The 23,526-nt window shown below is 38.1% G+C and overlaps 1 protein-coding gene across 3 annotated transcripts in view; it reads right to left on the bottom strand.

The window, feature by feature from the left end:
- Nucleotides 1–23,526, bottom strand: part of VAMP7 (vesicle associated membrane protein 7) — a 59,036-nt gene that overhangs the window by 13,482 nt on the left and 22,028 nt on the right. For all 3 annotated transcript variants that reach the window (XM_005595067.5, XM_005595064.4, XM_074029753.1), the window contains one exon: nucleotides 11,371–11,438. In XM_005595067.5, the coding sequence (XP_005595124.1) occupies nucleotides 11,371–11,438 (68 nt within the window). The remainder of the gene's footprint in view (nucleotides 1–11,370; nucleotides 11,439–23,526) is intronic.

Here is a 23,526-nt window from a genome sequence, read left to right as displayed (position 1 = left end):
AAATGCACAAGCTTCAGTAACCGACTCGATCAACTGGAAGAAAGAGTATCAGCGATTGAGGATCAAATGAATGAAATGAAGTGAGAAGAGAAACCAAAAGAAAAAAGAAGAAAAAGAAATGAACAAAGCCTGCAAGAAGTATGGGATTATGTAAAAAGACCAAATCTACGTCTGATTGGGGTGCCTGAAAGTGAGAGGGAAAATGGAACCAAGTTGGAAAACACTCTTCAGGATATCATCCAGGAGAACTTCCCCAACCTAGTAGGGCAGGCCAACATTCAAATCCAGGAAATACAGAGAACGCCACAAAGATACTCCTTGAGAAGAGCAACTCCAAGACACATAATTGCCAGATTCACCAATGATGAAATGAAGGAAAAAATCTTAAGGGCAGCCAGAGAGAAAGGTCGGGTTACCCACAAAGGGAAGCCCATCAGACTAACAGCAGATCTCTCGGCAGAAACTCTCCAAGCCAGAAGAGAGTGGGGGCCAATATTCAACATTCTTAAAGAAAAGAATTTTAAACCCAGAATTTCATATCCAGCCAAACTAAGTTTCATAAGTGAAGGAGAAATAAAATCCTTTACAGATAAGCAAATGCTTAGAGATTTTGTCACCACTAGGCCTGCCTTACAAGAGACCCTGAAGGAAGCACTAAACATGGAAAGGAACAACCGGTACCAGCCATTGCAAAAACATGCCAAAATGTAAAGACCATCGAGGCTAGGAAGAAACTGCATCAACTAACGAGCAAAATAACCAGTTAATATCATAATGGCAGGATCAAGTTCACACATAACAATATTAACCTTAAATGTAAATGGACTAAATGCTCCAATTAAAAGACACAGACTGGCAAACTGGATAAAGAGTCAAGACCCATCAGTCTGCTGTATTCAGGAGACCCATCTCACATGCAGAGACATATATAGGCTCAAAATAAAGGGATGGAGGAAGATTTACCAAGCAAATGGAGAACAAAAAAAAGCAGGGGTTGCAATACTAGTCTCTGATAAAACAGACTTTAAACCATCAAAGATCAAAAGAGACAAAGAAGGCCATTACATAATGGTAAAGGGATCAATTCAACAGGAAGAGCTAACTATCCTAAATATATATGCACCCAATACAAAAGCACCCAGATTCATAAAGCAAGTCCTTAGAGACTTACAAAGAGACTTAGACTCCCATACAATAATAATGGGAGACTTCAACACTCCACTGTCAACATTAGACAGATCAACGAGACAGAAAGTTAACAAGGATATCCAGGAATTGAACTCAGCTCTGCACCAAGCAGACCTAATAGACATCTATAGAACTCTCCACCCCAAATCAACAGAATATACATTCTTCTCAGCACCACATCGCACTTACTCCAAAATTGACCACATAATTGGAAGTAAAGCACTCCTCAGCAAATGTACAAGAACAGAAATTATAACAAACTGTCTCTCAGACCACAGTGCAATCAAACTAGAACTCAGGACTAAGAAACTCAATCAAAACCGCTCAACTACATGGAAACTGAACAACCTGCTCCTGAATGACTACTGGGTACATAAGGAAATGAAGGCAGAAATAAAGAAGTTCTTTGAAACCAATGAGAACAAAGATACAACATACCAGAATCTCTGGGACACATTTAAAACAGTGTGTAGAGGGAAATTTATAGCACTAAATGCCCACAAGAGAAAGCAGGAAAAATCTAAAATTGACACTCTAACATCGCAATTAAAAGAACTAGAGAAGCAAGAGCAAACACATTCGAAAGCTAGCAGAAGGCAAGCAATAACTAAGATCAGAGCAGAACTGAAGGAGATAGAGACACAAAAAACCCTCCAAAAAATCAATGAATCCAGGAGTTGGTTTTGTGAAAAGATCAACAACATTGACAGACCGCTAGCAAGACTAATAAAGAAGAAAAGAGAGAAGAATCAAATTGATGCAATAAAAAATGATAAAGGGGATATCACCACCGACCCCACAGAAATACAAACTACCATCAGAGAATACTATAAACACCTCTACGCAAATAAATGGGAAAATCTAGAAGAAATGGATAATTTCCTGGACACGTACACTCTTCCAAGACTAAACCAGGAAGAAGTTGAATCCCTGAATAGACCAATAGCAGGCTCTGAAATTGAGGCAATAATTAATAGCCTACCAACCAAAAAAAGTCCAGGACCAGATGGATTCACAGCTGAATTCTACCAGAGGTACAAGGAGGAGCTGGTACCATTCCTTCTGAAACTATTTCAATCAATAGAAAAAGAGGGAATCCTCCCTAACTCATTCTATGAGGCCAACATCATCCTGATACCAAAGCCTGGCAGAGACAACAAAAAAAGAGAATTTTAGACCAATATCCCGATGAACATCAATGCAAAAATCCTCAATAAAATACTGGCAAACCGGATTCAGCAGCACATCAAAAAGCTTATCCACCATGATCAAGTGGGCTTCATCCCTGGGATGCAAGGCTGCTTCAACATTCGCAAATCAATAAACATAGTCCAGCATATAAACAGAACCAAAAACAAGAACCACATGATTATCTCAATAGATGCAGAAAAGGCCTTTGACAAAATTCAGCAGCCCTTCATGCTAAAAACGCTCAATAAATTCGGTATTGATGGAACGTACCTCAAAATAATAAGAGCTATTTATGACAAACCCACAGCAAATATCATACTGAATGGGCAAAAACTGGAAACATTCCCTTTGAAAACTGGCACAAGACAGGGATGCCTTCTCTCACCACTCCTATTCAACATAGTGTTGCAAGTTCTGGCTAGGGCAATCAGGCAAGAGAAAGAAATCAAGGGTATTCAGTTAGGGAAAGAAGTCAAATTGTCCCTGTTTGCAGATGACATGATTGTATATTTAGAAAACCCCATTGTCTCAGCCCAAAATCTCCTTAAGCTGATAAGCAACTTCAGCAAAGTCTCAGGATACAAAATTAATGTGCAAAAATCACAAGCATTCTTATACACCAGTAACAGACAAACAGAGAGCCAAATCATGAATGAACTTCCATTCACAATTGCTTCAAAGAGAATAAAATACCTAGGAATCCAACTTACAAGGGATGTAAAGGACCTCTTCAAGGAGAACTACAAACCACTGCTCAGTGAAATCAAAGAGGACACAAACAAATGGAAGAACATACCATGCTCATGGATAGGAAGAATCAATATTGTGAAAATGGCCATACTGCCCAAGGTTATTTATAGATTCAATGCCATCCCCATCAAGCTACCAATGAGTTTCTTCACAGAATTGGAAAAAACTGCTTTAAAGTTCATATGGAACCAAAAAAGAGCCCGCATCTCCAAGACAATCCTAAGTCAAAAGAACAAAGCTGGAGGCATCACGCTACCTGACTTTAAACTATACTACAAGGCTGCAGTAACCAAAACAGCATGGTACTGGTACCAAAACAGAGATATAGACCAATGGAACAGAACCGAGTCCTCAGAAATAATACCACACATCTACAGCCATCTGATCTTTGACAAACCTGAGAGAAACAAGAAATGGGGAAAGGATTCCCTATTTAATAAATGGTGCTGGGAAAATTGGCTAGCCATAAGTAGAAAGCTGAAACTGGATCCTTTCCTTACTCCTTATACGAAAATTAATTCAAGATGGATTAGAGACTTAAATGTTAGACCTAATACCATAAAAATCCTAGAGGAAAACCTAGGTAGTACCATTCAGGACATAGGCATGGGCAAAGACTTTCTGTCTAAAATACCAAAAGCAACGGCAGCAAAAGCCAAAATTGACAAATGGGATCTCATTAAACTAAAGAGCTTCTGCACAGCAAAAGAAACTACCATCAGAGTGAACAGGCAACCTACAGAATGGGAGAAAATTTTTGCAATCTACTCATCTGACAAAGGGCTAATATCCAGAACCTACAAAGAACTCAAACAAATTTACAAGAAAAAAACAAACAACCCCATCAAAAAGTGGGCAAAGGATATGAACAGACATTTCTCAAAAGAAGACATTCATACAGCCAACAGACACATGAAAAAATGCTCATCATCACTGGCCATCAGAGAAATGCAAATCAAAACCACAATGAGATACCATCTCACACCAGTTAGAATGGCGATCATTAAAAAGTCAGGAAACAACAGGTGCTGGAGAGGATGTGGAGAAATAGGAACACTTTTACACTGTTGGTGGGATTGTAAACTAGTTCAACCATTATGGAAAACAGTATGGCGATTCCTCAAGGATCTAGAACTAGATGTACCATATGACCCAGCCATCCCATTACTGGGTATATACCCAAAGGATTATAAATCATGCTGCTATAAAGACACATGCACACGTATGTTTATTGCGGCACTATTCACAATAGCAAAGACTTGGAATCAACCCAAATGTCCATCAGTGACAGACTGGATTAAGAAAATGTGGCACATATACACCATGGAATACTATGCAGCCATAAAAAAGATGAGTTTGTGTCCTTTGTAGGGACATGGATGCAGCTGGAAACCAACATTCTTAGCAAACTATCACAAGAACACAAAACCAAACACTGCATGTTCTCACTCATAGGTGGGAACTGAACAATGAGATCACTTGGACTCGGGAAGGGGAACATCACACACCGGGGCCTATCATGGGGCGGGGGAGGGGGGAGGGATTGCATTGGGAGTTGTACCTGATGTAAGTGACGAGTTGATGGGTGCTGACGAGTTGATGGTTGCAGCACACCAACATGGCACAAGTATACGTATGTAACAAACCTGCACATTATGCACATGTACCCTAGAACTCAAAGTATAATAATAATAAAAAAAAATTAAAAAAAAAATAAAATAAAAAAAGTCAGGAAACAACAGGTGCTGGAGAGGATGTGGAGAAATAGGAACACTTTTACACTGTTGGTGGGATTGTAAACTAGTTCAACCACTGTGGAAAACAGTATGGCAATTCCTCAAGGATCTAGAACTAGATGTAGCATATGACCCAGCCATCCCATTACTGGGTATATACCCAAAGGATTATAAATCATGCTGGTATAAAGACACATGCACACGTATGTTTATTGCAGCACTATTCACAATAGCAGACTTGGAATCAACCCAAATGTTCATCAGTGACAGACTGGATTAAGAAAATGTGGCACATATACACGATGGAATACTATGCAGCCATAAAAAAGGATAAGTTTGTGTCCTTTGTAGGGACATGGATGCAGCTGGAAACCATCATTCTTAGCAAACTATCACAAGAACACAAAACCAAACACCGCATGTTCTCACTCATAGGTGGGAACTGAACAATGAGATCACTTGGACTCGGGAAGGGGAACATCACACACCAGGGCCTATCATGGGGAGGGGGGAGGGGGGAGGGAATGCTTTGGTAGTTATACCTGATGTAAATGACGAGTTGATGGGTGCTGACGAGTTGATGGGTGCAGCACAGCAACATGGCACAAGTATACATATGTAACAAACCTGTACGTTATGCACATGTACCCTAGAACTTAAAGTATAATAATAATAAAAAATAAATTAAAAAAACAAAAAAGAATACAACCATTTGTCTCTTACCTATCTAAGACCTGGAAGCCCCCTCCCCACTTCGAGTCTTCCTGCCTTTGCTTCGAGTTGTCCCGCCTTTCCAGGCTGAACCAATGTTCATCTTGCATATGTTGACTGATGTGTCATGTCTCCCTAGAATGCATAAAACCAAACTGGGTTCTGACCACCTTGGGCACATGTTGTCAGGACTTCCTGAGGCTGTGTCATGGGTGTGCACTCTCAACTTTGGCAAAACAAACTTTCTAAATCGACTGAGACCTGTCTCAGACTTTCGGGGTTCACACCTGCTAATACAACATCCATTCTGCTGCCCATGAATCGAGGAGTGATTTCAACTTTCGAGTCTTATTATTTAAGAAAAACATTTAGTATAGCTGCCATAGATAATGATTCCTCTGATAGATCTGGGCAAAGTAAAGTGAAGACCTTCTAGAAAGGATTCGTCATTCTAGATGCCATTAAGAACATTCATGATTCGTGGGAGGAAGTCAAAATATAAATATTAACAGGTGTTTGGAAGAAGCTGATTACAACCCTCACAAATGATTTTGAGGGGTTCAAGACTTCAGTGGAGCAAGTAACTGCACATGTGGTAGAAACAGAAGAGAACTAGAATTAGAACTGGAGCCTGAAGACATGACTGAACTGCTGCAGTTTCTTATAAAACTTTAATGAATGAAGAGTTGTTTCTTATGCATGGGCAAGGAAAGTGGTTTCTTGAGATGGCAACTACTCCTGGTGAAGATGCTGTGAACACTGTTGAAATGACAACAAAATTTTAGAAAATTACATCAACTGTAGCTGATTTGAGAGGACTGACTTCAATTCTGAAAGAAGTCCTATTGTCGGTAAATTGCTATCAAACAGCAACACATACTACAGAGAAATCTTTTGTGAAAGAGTCAATCAATGTGGTAAACTTTACTACTGTCTTATTTTAAGAAATTGCCACAGCCACCACAACCTTCAGCAACCACCAGCCTGATCGATCAGTCAGTAGCCATTAACATCAAGGTGAGACCCTCCACCCAGCAAAAAGATTAAGACTCACTGAAGGCTCAGGTGATTGTTAGCATTTTTTTTTTAAAGCAATAAAGTATTATGCTTAGTGAAATAAGCCAGACACAAAAGGGCAAATTTTGTATGATCCCACTTATATGACATATCTAGAATAGGCAAATTCACAGAGACAGAAAGTAGATTAGAATTACCAGGGACTGAGAGTAAGGAGAATGGGAAGTTATTATTACTTAGTGGTTACAGAGTTTTTGTTAGGGGGTGATAAAAAAGTTTTGGAAATAGGTAGTAGTGATGGTTACACAACACTGTGGATGTAATTAACACCACTGAATTGTGCACTTTAAAAAGGTTAAAATGGCAAAATTTTATGTTATACATATTTTACCATAGTTTTAATAATGTAATATACTAAATTCCACTGAAGTGTACCCTTTAAATGGGCAGTTTGTATGGTCTGTGAATTATTTCTCAATAGAGGTGTTAAAAAACAAATAGAGATGATTTAAAAAAAAACAATTTAAAAATACCTGAGCAATCAAAATAAAAAAGAAGAGGATGGGGATGGGGCAAATAAAAAACAAAGAGCAAGATACACCTATCAAAATTTGCATTACATGTAAGTAGAATAAGCACTTCAATTATAAATACACTTCGTATACTCAAGAAGGTAGAGGAAAGTATGCACATGTTAAGGAGACACATGGAAGATATAAAAAAGATCCAAAACAAACTTGTAAAGATAAAACATACACAGGACAGAAACAGCAGACTGCAAACTGCAGAAGAAAAGATAAGTAAACTTGAAGACATAGCCATACAAACTATTCTAAATGAAACACAGTGGAAACAAGACTGAAAAATGAACAAAGCATCAGTGAGCTGTGGGACAGCTTCAAGTGGCTTAATATAGATGTAACTGGAAGCGTAGAAAGAGCTAAAGATTTTCATAATTTCATAAAAACTACAACAAACTCAAAGCCAAAGAAACATAAAGAAATATATATCAAGGCATATATATTGTAATCAAATTTCTTAAAACCAATGATAAAGAGAAAATCTTTAAAGCATCCAGAAGAAAAAAAAAATGCACTTTATGTATGTAAGAATGACAGCAAAATTCTTGTCAGAAACAATGTAAAAGACAGTGATGAACCACTGTTCGTCAAGTATTAAAGGAAAAGAAAAATCACTGACCTAGAATTCTATACTCAGTGAAAATATCTTTCGAAAGAAAAGGAAGTGAAATAAAAACTTTTCAGACATACCAAACCTGAAATTCATTTCCAGTAGACCTACACACTTGAACTACAATGGAAGATTATATGTTAAATTAAAGCATACAGGCAGAAAGAAAATAACATCAGATAGAAACTCGGCCTACACAAAAGAATTAAGAGCACTGAAATGGTAGATACATAGGTAAATAGAAGAGACTTCCCTTATTATTTAAATCTCTTTAAAAGATAACTCTTTAAACAAAAAAGTTAACAATGTATTCTGAAGTTTTTAATATATGTGTAAATAAAAATATGTCAACAATAGCATAAAGGCCAAGAAGAAACAGAAGTAAACTATTATAATGTTCTTATCTCTTCATGAAGTGGAAAAATGCCACTTTAAGGGAGATTATAAATCAAAGACATACTGTAAACCCTAAAGCAATCAGAAAATGACAAAATGGAGCCATAGCCAATAAACTGACAAAGGAGACATAATGGAATAACAATATACTAAATCCAATGGAAGGCAGAAAAAAAAGGGCACAAAGACTAGGTGGGACAAATAGGAAACAAACAGCAAGATGGCAGATTTTAAATTTTCTAACGAAGAAACCTCGAGGCCCAATCTGCTTTACTAGTAAATTCTTCCAAACATCTACGACAGATAATACCAATAGCACCTAAACTCAGAAGACAGAGAGGTTAACATTTCCCAACTTGTTTAATGAGGCCAGCCATATTCCTGATACCAAAACCTAAAAACAAAAATAAATTACAGACCACTATCTCTTATAAACATAGATGCCAAATTCCTGAACAATACAATAGCAAATCCAATAAAGTGTTATATAAGAAGGATAATAAGTCATGACCTTGCAGAAATGCAAAGTTGGTTTAACATTCAAAAAGCAATGTAATTTGCCACAGTAACTGAATAAAGGAGAAAAACCAAACAAAAATTTCAATAAATGGAGAAAAAGCATTTGATAAAATCATCAATATAACTCTCAAATGAGGAATTAAAGGGAATCCTTCCACCTATTAAAGGGTACCTACAAAAAAATCCACAGTAAACCACAAACTTAACACTGAATTTATTTTTTTCAAAAAATATAGAATTTTTCCCCACTAGATGATCAACAGGCAAGGATGTTCACTGTTATCATTTGTATTCAGTATTGTGTAGAAGGTTCTAGCCAGAATAAGGCAAAGAAAATAAAAGGCAGCAATGTACAAAACAGTAACCAGAACTGGTAAATGAATTTTTCTAAGATTGCAGGATAAAAACAAGGTCAATATACAATAACCAACTTTCTTTCCATATACTAGCAATAAAGACTTAAAAACAAAATTTAAAAATTTGTTACACAATACAAAAGCATGATATTATCAAGGGCAAATTTAACAAATATGTGCAAGACCAGTACATCAAAAACTAAAAAATACTGCTGAGAAAAATTTTTTAAATCCTAAGCAAAAGCAGAGATATGTCATGTTCACAGACCAAAAAACTCTATACTGTCAAGATACCAATGTTCCCTAAATTGACCTATATATTAAATGCAGTCACAAAGATACACATTGTTGTGGGGTTGAGAGATGGAAAACAAGCTTATTCTAAAACATATATGGAAATGCAAAGCACCTAAAAGAGTGAAGACAATATTGGACAAGAATATAGTTGGAAGACTTACATTACTTAATTTCAAGAATTCCATAAAGTTATAGTAATCAACACAGCGTGGCACTGGCATAAAGGTAGACAAACTGACCAACGGAACAAAATAGAGAATCCAGAAATAAAGCCCCACAGAGAAGAACGGATAAACAAATTGTGGTAGATTTGTATAATGGAATAATACAAAACAACAAAAAATATGTGATAACTATAATTTAAAAAGTGGATGAATCTCACAGTCATAATGGTGAGTGAAAGTGGCCAGAGACAAATTTTAAGAACAGGCAAAACACTATCTATGGTGATATAAGTCAGAAACATAATTAAATCTATTGGGGATTATTAACTGGAAGGGGTATGAGGCAGCCTTCTGGGGTGCTGGAAATGTTTTCTATCTAGTTCTGGGTGGTGGTTACAGGGTATAGATACACATGAAAAATAATTGAGCTATAACTTAAAAGTAGTATACTTGATACAATTTGCTGCATGTATATTATTCTACCATAAAGAGAGATACCTGTTAGTTCATTAGTACCCTCTGTTGTTTTCAGTCATGAAGTCAACAAAATTAAGACTTTTATTTGGAAAGTACAGATTATACTAGTATTGGTCAAAGACAGACTATTCCAGCTAAGCAGGGTAATCCTCAAGAATTAAGAGTAACTAAGAGACAGTCTGGAAGTATCAAAGATATTGTTCTGCAGATCTGGAATCAGATACTTCTCTGTTTTCTTTCCCCCCAGCAATGGGTCAAAAAGTGAGATCTAGAATCCAGGTGTTTTGACTTCCTGTATGGTACCATCCTTCCTCCAATTACCACATGCTTTGATGAAAAAACTGTTTATAAACTCCTAGAAAACCTGATAGTAGACTGTATATTCTAAAACCTGCTGCTAATAGATGTCTCTGTAAAATTAACAATAATGACGAACATTTAAATAGCTCTTACTATGTATCAAATACTGTGTTAGGCACTCTACATGCATTATCTGATTTAATCCTTAAAATGCTCTGAAGTGGGTGCATCTTCATTTTACAGAAGATGATGACTGAGGCACAAATAGGTTAAGTCATTTGCCTAAGGTCACACAACTAGTAAGTAGCAGAGGTGGATTCAAATCCAGGCAACCTGATACTAGAGCTTGTGTTCTTAACCACTACAATCCAGCTGTCAGTCACAACGAACATAATCAATCACTGTTTTGTTTCAAGGTGTAAACCTGTACTGTACATTTAAATTTATAATTGTGTAGACCCAAATCGTAGCTGATCTCTGTCCTCCTTCTGTTCACCATACAACTGTCATCTTTCCTTAAAACTTTCATTCACAGTAACTGCATTGAAAATGTGAGGACATATGGAACCATAGTATAAGCAGCTCACAAGGACACACTCTCCTTTAAGGCTTATTTATTGGCCCTTTCCAATTCATGTCTCTTGATTGATACAAGGCAAGATGAAACTATCAGTGTAAGCAAGAAAGTGAATTGTCCAGTTTTCAGGATTCATATTGGGTCACAAATGTCTTGCACATTTGTTTCATGTTTTACTAATTTGTAAAGTGAACAGACTGGTACATGCAGTTGAGGTGCTAAATTATATAGGCCTCAATCCAAAGCTTTAGAAAATTGTTTCTGTATACTAAGTATGTTTTCCAAACCAAAGCTACCTTAATGGCTATTAGGGGATGATGTTTTTTTTTCTGTGCCTCACTGTTATCCTCATTATTACAAAGTAATCACATAATGGAAATGAGAAAGGAAAAAAAAACCCACCAAATTTTTGAATTCAAGGCATTTCCCAATTATGTTAGCCATCATCCATACTTTCTCCACTTTACATCCTGAAAAATATTATCAGATTCCACACTTACAGAATCCACGAGATTTTCTGTTTTGTCAATCAATAATTCCAATCTTTCTCCTCGCTGAGCTACCAGATCTGAAAATATTGGAAAAATAGAAAAGGTCAAGTTTTACATTACATATGTGCTATCGTTATCTTTGTTTTAATTCACATCTGATATAACTTACAAAACTGGTATTCTTGACAGCTCATATTTACTACAGAAGTACTTATGCCTTTAAGTATATGCATGCAGAATAAAATAATTTTTTTTTAAAAAGTAATATAACTTAATGAATACACTGTCTTGGGGCCAAAGGACAGGCATGCTTCACCCACTGGTGACACCACTTGAAAACAAGGACTAGCCCACCTGGAGTCCCCATACCCAGCAAAACTTCACCACAGCCTCCGTAACAACTACACCCTGAGCCACTAAGAAAAATACAGACATGGTTGATGCTGTTTATAGCTGAAGAAATTATACAGACTACACTACTGAATGTACCCATAATCAAAGTCAAAGTGCCCTGCCCAACCAACACCATAGATACACCCTCAGGAAAAAGTCCTTGCATATTAAAGCAAATCTAAAAATTGGAAGAAGTGACCATAGAAATATTATTAACAACTACACGCTAATAAACTGGAAAACCTAGAAGAAATGGATAAATCCCAGGACACATGCAACCTACCAAGACTGAATCAGGAAGAAATAGAAAACCTGAACAGGCCAGAAATGAGTAATGCGATTGAATCAGTAATAAAGTCTCCCAACAAAACCAAAACAATGCCCAGAATCAGCTGGCTTCACTGCAGAACTCCATGCAACTTACAGAGAAGAACTAACATCACTTCTCAAACTATGCCAAAAAGTTCAAGAGAAGGGAATTCTCTCTAACTCATTCTATAAGGCCAGCATTACCCTGATACCAAAACCTGACAAGGACTCAACAAAAAAACAAAACTGCAGGCCAACATCCCTGACGATCACAGATGCAAAAATCCTCAATGAAATACTAGCAAACCAAATCAAACATCACATCAAAAAGATAATACACCATGATCAAGTGGGATTTATCCCAGGGATGCAATGATGATTCAATGCATGCGAATCAATAAATATGAAACATTCCATCAACAGAATGAAGAACAAAAGCCACATGATCACCTTAATAGATGCAGAGAAAGCATCTGATAAAAAAAAGCATGTGATAAAATTCAACATCTCAGGGTGGCAAGATGACCGAATAGGAACAGCGCTGGTCTGCAGCTCCCAGTGAGATCAATGAAGAAGGTGGGTGATTTCTGCATTTCCAACTGAGGTACCCGGTGCATCTCATTGGGACTGGTTAGACAGTGGGTGCAGCCCACAGAGGGCAAACCAAAGCAGGGTGGGGTGTTGCCTCATCCAAGAAGCACAAGGGGTCGGGAACTCCCTCCCCTAGCCAAGGGAAGCCGTGAGGGACTGTGCCATGAGGAATGGTGCACTCCGGCCCAGATACTACGCTTTTCCCACAGTCTTCGCAATCTGCAGACCAGGAGATTCCCTTGGGTGCCTATGCCACCAGGGCCCTGGGTTTCAAGCACAAAACTGGGTGGTCATTTGGGCAGACACTGAGCTAGGTGCGGAAGATTTTTTTCATACCCCAGTGTTGCCTAGAACGCCAGCGAGGCATAACTGTTCACTCCCCTGGAAAGGTGGCTGAAGCCAGGGAGGCAAGTGGTCTAGCTCGGCATATTCCACACCCACGGAGCCAAGCAAGCTAAGATCTACTGGCTTGAAATTCTTGCTGCCAGCACAGCAGTCTGAAGTCGACATGGGATACTCGAGCTTGGTGAAGGGAGGGGCGTCTGCCATTACTGAGGCTTCAGTAGGCAGTTTTCCCCTCACTGTATAAACAAAGCGGCCAGAAAGTTTGAACTGGGCAGAGCCCACCACAGTTCCCCAAAGTCGCTGTGGCCAGACTGTCGCTCTGGATTCCTCCTCTCTGGGCAGGGCATCTCTGAAAGAAAGGCAGCAGCCCCAGCCAGGGGCTTATAGATAAAACTCCCATCTCCTTGGGATAGAGCACCTGGGGGAAGGGGCGGCTGTGGGCTCAGCTTCAGCAGACTTAAACGTTCCTGTCTGCCAGCTCTGAAGAGAGCAGCAGCTCTCCCAGCACAGCGCTTGAGCTCTGCTAAGGACTGACTGCCTCCTGAAGTGGGTCCCTGAGTTCCGTGCCTCCTGAATGGGAGATATCTCCCAGCAGGGGTCGACAGACATCTCATATGGGAGTGCTCCGGCTGGCATCTGGCAGGTGCCCCTCTGGGACGAAGCTTCCAGAGGAAGGAACGGGCAGCAATCTTTGCTGTTCTGCAGCCTCCGCTGGTGATACCCAGGCAAACAGGGTGTGGAGTGGACCTCCAGCAAACTCCAACAGATCTGCAGCAGAAGGGCCTGTTAGAAGGAAAACTAACAAACAGAAAAGAATAGCATCAACATCCACAAAAAGGACGTCCACACAGAAACCCCATCCGCAGGTCACCAACATCAAAGACCAAAGGTAGATAAATCCATGAAGATGAAGAAAAACCAGTGCAAAAAGGCTGACAATTTCAAGAGAAAAAACTGGATGGAGAATGACTTTGATGAATTGACAGAAGTAGGCTTCAGAAGGTGGATGATAACAAACTCCTCTGAGCTAAAGGAGCATGTTCTAACCCAGTGCAAGGAAACTAAGAATCTTGAAAAAAGGTTAGAGGAATTGCTAACTAGAATAACCAGTTTAGAGAAGAACATAAATGACCTGATGGAGCTGAAAAACACGGCACAAGAACTTTGTGAAACATACACAAGTATCAACAGCTGAACTGATCAAGTGGAAGAAAGGATATCAGAGATTGAAGATCAACTTAATGAAATGAAGCATGAAGACCAGATTAGAGAAAAGATAATGAAAATGAATGAACAAAGGCTCCAAGAAATATGGGACTATATGAAAAGACCAAACGTATGTTTGGTTGCTGTACTTGAAAGTCACAGGGAGAATGGAACCAAGTTGGAAAACATTCTTTAGGATATTATCCAGGAGAACTTTCCCAACCTAGCAAGACAGGACAACATTCAAATTTGGGAAATACAGAGAACACCACAAAGATACCCCTCGAGAAGAGCAACCCCAAGACACATATCGTCAGATTCACCAAGGATGAAATGAAGGAAAAAATGTTAAGGGCAGCCAGAGAGAAAGGTCGGGTTACCCACAAAGGGAAGCCCATCAGACTAACAGCGGATCTCTCAGCAGAAACCCCACAAGCCAGAAGAGAGTGGGGGCCAATATTTAACATTCTTAGAGAAAAGAATTTTCAACCCAGAAATTCATATCCAACCAAACTAAGCTTCATAAACGAAGGAGAAATAAAATCCTTTACAGACAAGCAAATGGTGACAGATTTTGTCACCACCAGGCCTGCCTTACAAGAAGTCCTGAAGGAAGCATTAAATATGGAAAGGAAAAACCAGTACCAGCCACTGCAAAAGCATACCAATCTGTAAAGACCATCGACACTATGAAGAAACTGCATCAACTAACGAGCAAAATTGCCAACTAGCATTATAATGACAGGATCCAATTCAGACATAACAATATTAACCTTAAATGTAAATGGGCTAAATGCCCCAAATAAAAGACACATACTGGCAAACTGAATAAAGAATCAAGACCCATCAGTGTGCTGTATTCAGGAGACCCATCTCACGTGCAGAGACACACATAGACTCAAAATAAAGGAATAGAGGAATATTTACTAAGCAAATGGAAAGCAAAAAACAAACAAACATAAAAAGCAGGGGTTGCAATCCTAGTCTCTGATAAAACAGACTTTAAACCAACAAAGATCAAAAGAGACAAAGAAGACCATTACATAATGGTAAAGAGATCAATGTAACAAGAAGAAGAGCTAACTATCCTAAATATATATGCACCCAATACAGGAGCACCCAGATTCATAAAGCAAGTCCTTAGAGACCTACAAAGAGACTCAGACTATCACACAATAACAGTAGGAGACTTTAACACCCCATTGTCAATATCAGATCGAGACAGAAAATTAACAAGGATATTAAGGACTTGAACTCAGCTCTGGACCAAGAGGACCTAATAGACATCTACAGAACTCTCCAAGCCAAATCAACAGAATATACATTCTTCTCAGCACCACATCACACTTATTCTAAAATTGATCACATAATTGGAAGTAAAACACTCCTCAGCAAATGCAAAAAATGGAAATCATAACCAACAGTCTCTCAGACCACAGTGCAATCAAATTAGAACTCAGGATTAAGAAACTCAATCAAAACTGCACAACTACATGGAAACTGAACAACCTGCTCCTGAATGACTACTGGGTAAATAATGAAATTAAGGCAGAAATAAATAAGTTTTTTGAAACCAATGAGAACAAAGATACAACATGCCAGAATCTCTGGGACAGAGCTAGGGCAGTATTGAGAAGGAAATTTATAGCACTAAACGCTCACAGCAGAAACTGGGAAAGACTTAAAATCAACACCCTAACATCACAATTAAAAGAACTAGAGAAGTAAGGGCAAACAAATTCAAAGCTAGCAGAAGACAAGAAATAACTAAGATCAGAGCAGAACTGAAGGAGACAGAGACATGAAAAACCCTCCAAAAAGAATCAATGAATCCAGGAGCTGTTTTTTGAAAAGATTAACAAAATAGACTGCTAGGAGACTAATAAAGAAGAAAAGAGAAAAGAATCAAATAGACACAATAAAAAATGATAAACGGGATATCACCATTGATCCCAGAGAAATACAAACTACCATCAGAGAATACAATAAACACCTCTATGCAAGTAAACTAGAAAATCTGGAAGAAATGCATAAATTCCTGGACACATACACCCTCCCAAGACTAAACCAGGAAGAAGTCAAATCCCTGAATAGAACAATAACAAGTTCTGAACTTGAGGCAGTAATAGCTTACGAAGCAAAAAAAGTCCAGGACCAGAAGGATTCACAGCCGAATTCTACCAGAGGTTATAAAGAGGAGCTGGTACGATTCCTTCTGAAACTATTTCAAACAATAGGGAAAGAGGGACTCCTCCCTAACTCATTTTATGAGGCCAGCATCATCCTGATACCAAAACCTGGCAGAGACACAACAAAAAAAGAAAATTTCAGGCCAATATCCCTGATGAACATCGATGTGAAAATCCTCAATAAAATACTGGCAAAACGAATCCAGCAGCACATCAAAAAGCTTATCTACCACGATCAAGCGGGCTTCATCCCCGGAATGCAAGACTGATTCAACATATGCAAATCAATAAATGTAATCCATCACATAAAAAGAACCAACGACAAAAACCACATGATTATCTCAACAGATGCGGAAAAGGCCTCTGATAAAATTCAACACCGCTTTATGCTAAAAACTCTCAATAAATTAGCTATTGACGGAACATATCACAAAATAATAAGAACTACTTATGACAAACCCACAGCCAATATCATACTGAATGGGCAAAAGCTGGAAGCATTCCCTTTGAAAACCAGCACAAGGCAAGGAGCCCTCTCTCACCACTCCTATTCAACATAGTATTGGAAGTTCTGCCCAGGGCAATCAGGCAAGAGAAAGAAATAAAGGGTATTCAAATAGGAAGAGAGGAAGTCAAATTGTCTCTCTTTGCAGATGACATGATTGTATATTTAGAAAACCCCATCGTCTCAGTCCAAAACCTCCTTAAGCTGATAAGCAACTTCAGCAAAGTATCAGAATGCAAAATCAATGTGCAAAAATCACAAGCATTCCTATACACCAATAAAAGACAAACAGAGGGCCAAATTATGAGTGAATTCCCATTCACAATTGCTACAAAGAGAATAAAATACCTAGAAATACAACTTACAAGGGATGTGAAGGACCTCTTCAAGGATAACTACAAACCACTGCTCAAGGAAATAAGAGAGGACACGAATGAATGTAAAAACATTCCATGTTCATGGAGAGGAAGAATCAGTATAGTGAAAATGGCCATATTGTCCAATGTAATTTATAGTTTCAATGCTATCCCCATCCAGCTACCATTGACTTTCTTCACAGATTTAGAAAAAACTACTTTAAATTTCATTTGGAACCAAAAAAGAGTCCATATAGCCAAGACAATCCTAAGCAAGAAGAACAAAGCTGGAGACATCACACTACCTGACTACCAACTATACTACAAGGTTACAGTAACCCAAACAGCATGGTACTGGTACCAAAACAGAGATGTAGACCAATGGAACAGAACAGAGGCCTCAGAAATAATACCACACAACTACAACCATCTGATCTTTGACAAACCTGACAAAAAAAAGAAATGGGGAAAGGATTCCCTATTTAATAAACAGTGTTGGGAAAACTGGCTAGCCATATGCAGAAAACTGAAACTGGACCCCTTCCTTACACCTTATACAAAAATTAACTCAAGATGGATTAAAGACTTAAACGTAAGACCTAAAACCATAAAATCCCTAGAAGAAAACCTAGGCAATACCATTGAGGACATAGGCATGGGCAAAGACTTCATGACTAAAACACCAAAAGCAATGACAACAAAAGCCAAAATTGACAAATGGGATCTAATTAAACTAAAGAGCTTCTGCACAGCAAAAGAAACTATCATCAGAGTGAACAGGCAACCTACAGAATGGGAGAAAATTTTTGCAATCTATCCATCTGACAAAGGGCTAATATCCAGAATCTACAAGGAACTTAAACAAATTTACAAGAAAAAAACAACCCCATCAAAAAGTGTGTGAAGGGTATGAAAAGACACTTCTCAAAAGAAGACATTTATGTGGCCAACATATTAATAAAAGCTCGTCATCACTGGTCATTAGAGAAATGCAAATCAAAACCACAATGAGATACCCTCTCACACCAGTTACAATGGCGATCATTAAATGGCAATCATTAAAAAGTCAGGAAACAACAGATGTTGGAGAGGATGTGGAGCAACAGGAACACTTTTACACTGTTGGTAGAAGTGTACATTAGTTCAACCACTGTCAAAGTGTGGCGATTCCTCAAGGATCTAGAACTGGAAATACCATTTGACCCAGCAATCCCATTGCTGGGTATATACTCAAAGGATTATAAATCATTTTACTATAAAGACACATGCACACTTATGTTTATTGCAGCACTATTCACAATAGCAAAGACTTCAAACCAACCCAAATGCCCACCAATGATAGACTGGATAAAGAAAATGTGGCACATATACACAATGGAATACTATGCATCCATAAAAAAGGATGAGTTCATGTCCTTTGCAGGGACATGAATGAAGCCAGAAACCATCATTCTCAGCAAAGTAACAAAGGAACAGAAAACCAAACACCGCATGTTCTCACTCATAAGTGGGAGTTCAACAATGAGAACACATGGACACAGGGGCCTGTTGTGGGGTGGGGGTGGGGGGCTGGGGAGAAATAGCATTAGGAGAAATACCTAATGTATTTCTGGGTGCAGCAAACCACCATGGCATGTGTACACCTATGTAACAAACCTACACATTCTACACATGTATCCCAAAACTTAAAGCATAATAATAAAAAAAAAGAGCAAATGTGTAACATAGAAATTGCAATGGGTCAGGGTGAAACATTTCCATTTTCATCCCTAATTGTAGCCATATGATGACATAGCTCAAAAGGAAAATAGGATATTCTACTTTTATCTATTCAAATAAAAATATATAGTTCAAGGTATCAAAAAAAATTCAACATCTCTCCATGATAAAAACTCTCAAAAAACTAGGCATAGAAGGAACATCCCTCAACATGATAAAGGCTATTTATGACAAACTCACAGCTATCATCATACTGAATGGGAAAAACTAAAAGCCTTTCCTCTAAGAACTGGAAAACTCTCACCACTCCTATTCAACATAGTACTGGAAGGATGCCCAGTTTCACTACTCCTATTCAACACAATACTGAAAGTCCTAGCCAGAGCAATCACGCAAGAGAAAGAAATAAGGGCATCCCAATTGAAAAAGAGGAAGTTAAATTATCTCTCTTTGCAGATGACATGATCTTATATCTAAAAGACCCTAAAGACTCCACCAAAAAACTCCCAGATATGATAAATATATTCAGTAAAGTTGCAGAATAGAGAATCAACATACAAAAATCCGTAATGTTTCTACGCACCAATAATGAACTTGGTGAAATAAAACTTTATGAAATCAAGAAGGCAATCCCATTTATAATAGTTATGAAAATACAAAATATCGAAGAATAAATTTAACAAGGAGGTGAAAGACTCCTACAAGTAAAACTACAAAACAGTGATGAAAAAAACTGAAGATGACACAAAGATACAGAAAGACATCTTATGGTCATGGATCATAAGAATGTATATTATTAAAATGACCATAAGCCCAAAGCAATCTACAGATTCAATGCAATCTCTATCAAAGTACCAATGTCATTTTTCACAGAAACAGAAAAAACAATCCTAAAATTAGTATTTCAGGAACCAAAAAAGAGTCCAAATAGCCAAAGCAATCCTGAGCAAAATGGACAAAGCTGGAGGCATCACACTACCTGACTTCAGAACATATTACAAGGCTACAGTAACCAAAACAGCAAGGTTTGGTATAAAAACAGATACAAGGTCGATGGAATAGAATAGTGAAAGTCAGACATTGATCCACATAGTATAGCCACACATATATAGGCAACTGATTTTCAACAAGGGTGCCAAGAATGTACACTGGGGGCCGGGCGCGGTGGCTCAAGCCTGTAATCCCAGCACTTTGGGAGGCTGAGACGGGCGGATCACGAGGTCAGGAGATCGAGACCATCCTGGCTAACACCGTGAAACTCCGTCTCTACTAAAAATACAAAAAACTAGCCGGGCGAGGTGGCGGGCGCCTGTAGTCCCAGCTACTCCGGAGGCTGAGGCAGGAGAATGGCCTAAACCCGAGAGGCGGAGCTTGCAGTGAGCTGAGATCCGGCCACTGCACTCCAGCCCGGGCTACAGAGCAAGACTCCGTCTCAAAAAATAAAAAAAAAAAAGAATGTACACTGGGGAAAGGATACTCCCTTCAATACATGGTATTGGGAAAACTGGATATCCATATGTGGAAGAATTACTGGACCTCTGTCTCTCATCACATACAAAAATCAACCAAGATAGATTAAAGACTTAAATTTAAGACCCAGAACTATACACCTACTAGAAGAAAACATAGGGAAAACACTTCAGAACACTGGTCTAGGAAATGATTTTGTGGCTAACACACCTCAAAAGGACAGGTAACGAAAAGAAAAATAGACAAATAGGACTATATTAAACAAAAAAAGCTTTTGCACAGCGAAGGAAATAATCAACAGAGTGAAGAGACAACCAGTTGAATGGGAGAAAATAGTTGCAAACTATTCATTTGATATGGGAATAATATCCAGAATACATAACGAACTCAACAGGAGATATACAAATAATCCCCTTAAAAAGTGGGCAGACGACATGAATAACCACTTCTCAAAAGAAGACATACAAATGGCCAAAAGGTATATGAAAAAAATGTTCAACATCATAGAAATGCAAATAAAAGCCAAAATGAGATATCATGTTACCACAGCAGTTAGAATGGTTACTAAAAAGACACAAAATAACAGATGTTGGCTAGGATGAAGAAAAAAAAAAACAAAAAACACTTACACACTGTTGGTGAGAAAGTAAACTAGTGTAGCTACTATGGAAACTAGTGTGGAGATTTCTCCAAAAACTAAAAATTAAACTACCATATGATCCAGCAATCCTACTACTGGGTATTTATGCAAAGGAAAAGAAACCAGTGTATAAAAGGGATCTGCACTTGCATATTTATTGCATCCCTATTCACAATAGCAAAGATATGGAGTCAACCTAAGTGTCCATGAATGCATGAATGCATAAAGAAAATGTAGTATATAAACACAATGGAATACTATTTGACCATGAAAAAGAATGAAGTCATGTCATTTACAGCAACATGGATGTAACTGGAGGTTATTATGTTAAGTGATATAAGGCAGGCATGGAAAGATAAATATCACATGTTCTTACTCACATGTGGGAATTAAAACAGTTGATCTCATGGAGGTAGCCAATAGTGTAATAGATACCAGAGGCTACGAAGGGTGTGGGTATGCGGGGCAGAGCAGGGAATATGAGAGGTTGGTTAATAGGTACAAACATACAGTTAAATAGAAGGAATAAGTTCTAATGTTTGACAGCAGAGTAGGGTTCACTGAAGTTAACAACAGTGTATTATATATTTCAAAATAGCTAGAGAGATAATTTGAAATGTTCCCATCACACAGAAATTATAAATTATTGAGCTGATGGACACCCCAAATATCCTGACTTGATCAGTCTTTACATGTAACAAAATATCACACATACCCCATAAATGTGTACAAATATCAAGTAAATAAAAGACACTAGACAGCTAGCTCTCTTTTCCTTGCTCTGTGGGAGAACAGAGAGAGAAAATGCAGTCTGCAAGCCAGAAAGAGAGCCCTTACCAGAACCTGACCGTACTGGCACCGTGATCTTGTACTTCTAGCCTCCAGAAATGTGAGAAAATAAATTTCTGTTGTTTAAGCCACTATGTCTATGGAATTTTGTTATGGCAGCCAGAGCTAAGACAAATGATCTCAATTAATAACCTAACAACTTAACTTTCCACCTTACGGATCTAGAAAAGAAGGGTACACTAAATCCAAAGCTAGCAGTGGGAAGGAAATAAATATTAGGGTGAAAAAATTAAACAGAAAAACTATAGAAAAAAATGTATGAAACCAGAAGTTGGTTCTTTAGAAAGACCAATAAAATGGACAAACCTTTACATAGAATGACCAAGTAAAACAGAGAGAAAACTCAAATTACTAAAATCAGGAATGAAAAAGGAGACATCACCACCAAACTTACAAAATGAAAAGGATCTTAGGGAAATTCTATGAACAGGAGTATGTAAATAAATTAGGTAACTTAGATGAAATGCACAAATTCCTAGAAAGATACAAACCGCTAAACAGACTCAAGAAATAAAAAAATCTGAATAGAGCTACAGCAAGTATAGAGACTAAATCAGTAATTTTAAAACCTCAGGCTGGGCACGGAGGCTCATGCCTGTAATCCTAGCACTTTGGTAGGCTGAGGCAAGTGGATCGCTTGAGCCCAGGAGTTTGAGACTAGCCTGGGCAACATGGCAAGACCTTGTCTCTACACAAAAACCAAAAAACAAAAATTAGCCGGGCGTGGTGCCACATGCCTGCAGTCCCAGCTGCTCGTGAGGCTTAGGTGGGAAGATTACCTGAGTCTAGGAGGTCAAGACTGCAGGTAACTCTCCCATCAAGGGAATGAAAGAGGAATTAGAGAGGATTGTGTCACTGCACTCCAGTCTGGGTGACAGCGAGACCCCGCCTCAGGAAACAAAAACAAAACCAAAAAAACTTCACACAAAGAAAAGCCCAAGCCCAGGTGGCTTCAGAGGTGAATTCTACCAAACATTTCAAGAAGAATTAATACAAAACTTTCACAAACTCTTTCCAAAATAGAAGAAAAGGGGAACACTTCTTGACTCATTCTATGAGCCCAGCATTACCCTGGTATCAAAACCAAACAAAGACATCACAAGAAAAGAAAACGACAGACCAACAACTCTTAAAAATACAGACATTTAACAAATCCTCAACAGACTACTAGCAGTATGAATCCAATAATATGCAAAAAGGACTATTCACCATGATGCAGTGTGATTTATTTCAGAAACACAAGGTTGGTTTAATATCTGAAAATCAATTATTATAATATATCATATTAATAAATAACAAAACCATCATTTCAATAGATGTAAAAAAAGTTGACAAAATCCAACACTGTTTAATGATAAAATCACTCAACGAACAAGAAAAAGAAACTTCCTCAACCTGATAAAGGACATCTATGAAAAACCTCATACTTAATTGTGAAAGACTCTTCAAGATCTCCCTAAGAGCAGGAATAAGACAATGATGTCCACTCTTACCACTTCTATTCAACATTATACTGGAGGTTCTAGCTAGGGCAATTAAGCAATAAAAAGAAATGAAAAGCATCCAGATTGAAAAGGAACAATTAAAACTATC

This window comes from Macaca fascicularis, chromosome X, assembly GCF_037993035.2.
Source record: "Macaca fascicularis isolate 582-1 chromosome X, T2T-MFA8v1.1".
In the NCBI taxonomy this organism is placed as follows: domain Eukaryota; kingdom Metazoa; phylum Chordata; class Mammalia; order Primates; family Cercopithecidae; genus Macaca; species Macaca fascicularis.
Note: the sequence above shows the minus strand (reverse complement) of the source record. Positions and strands in the feature narration are given on the sequence as shown.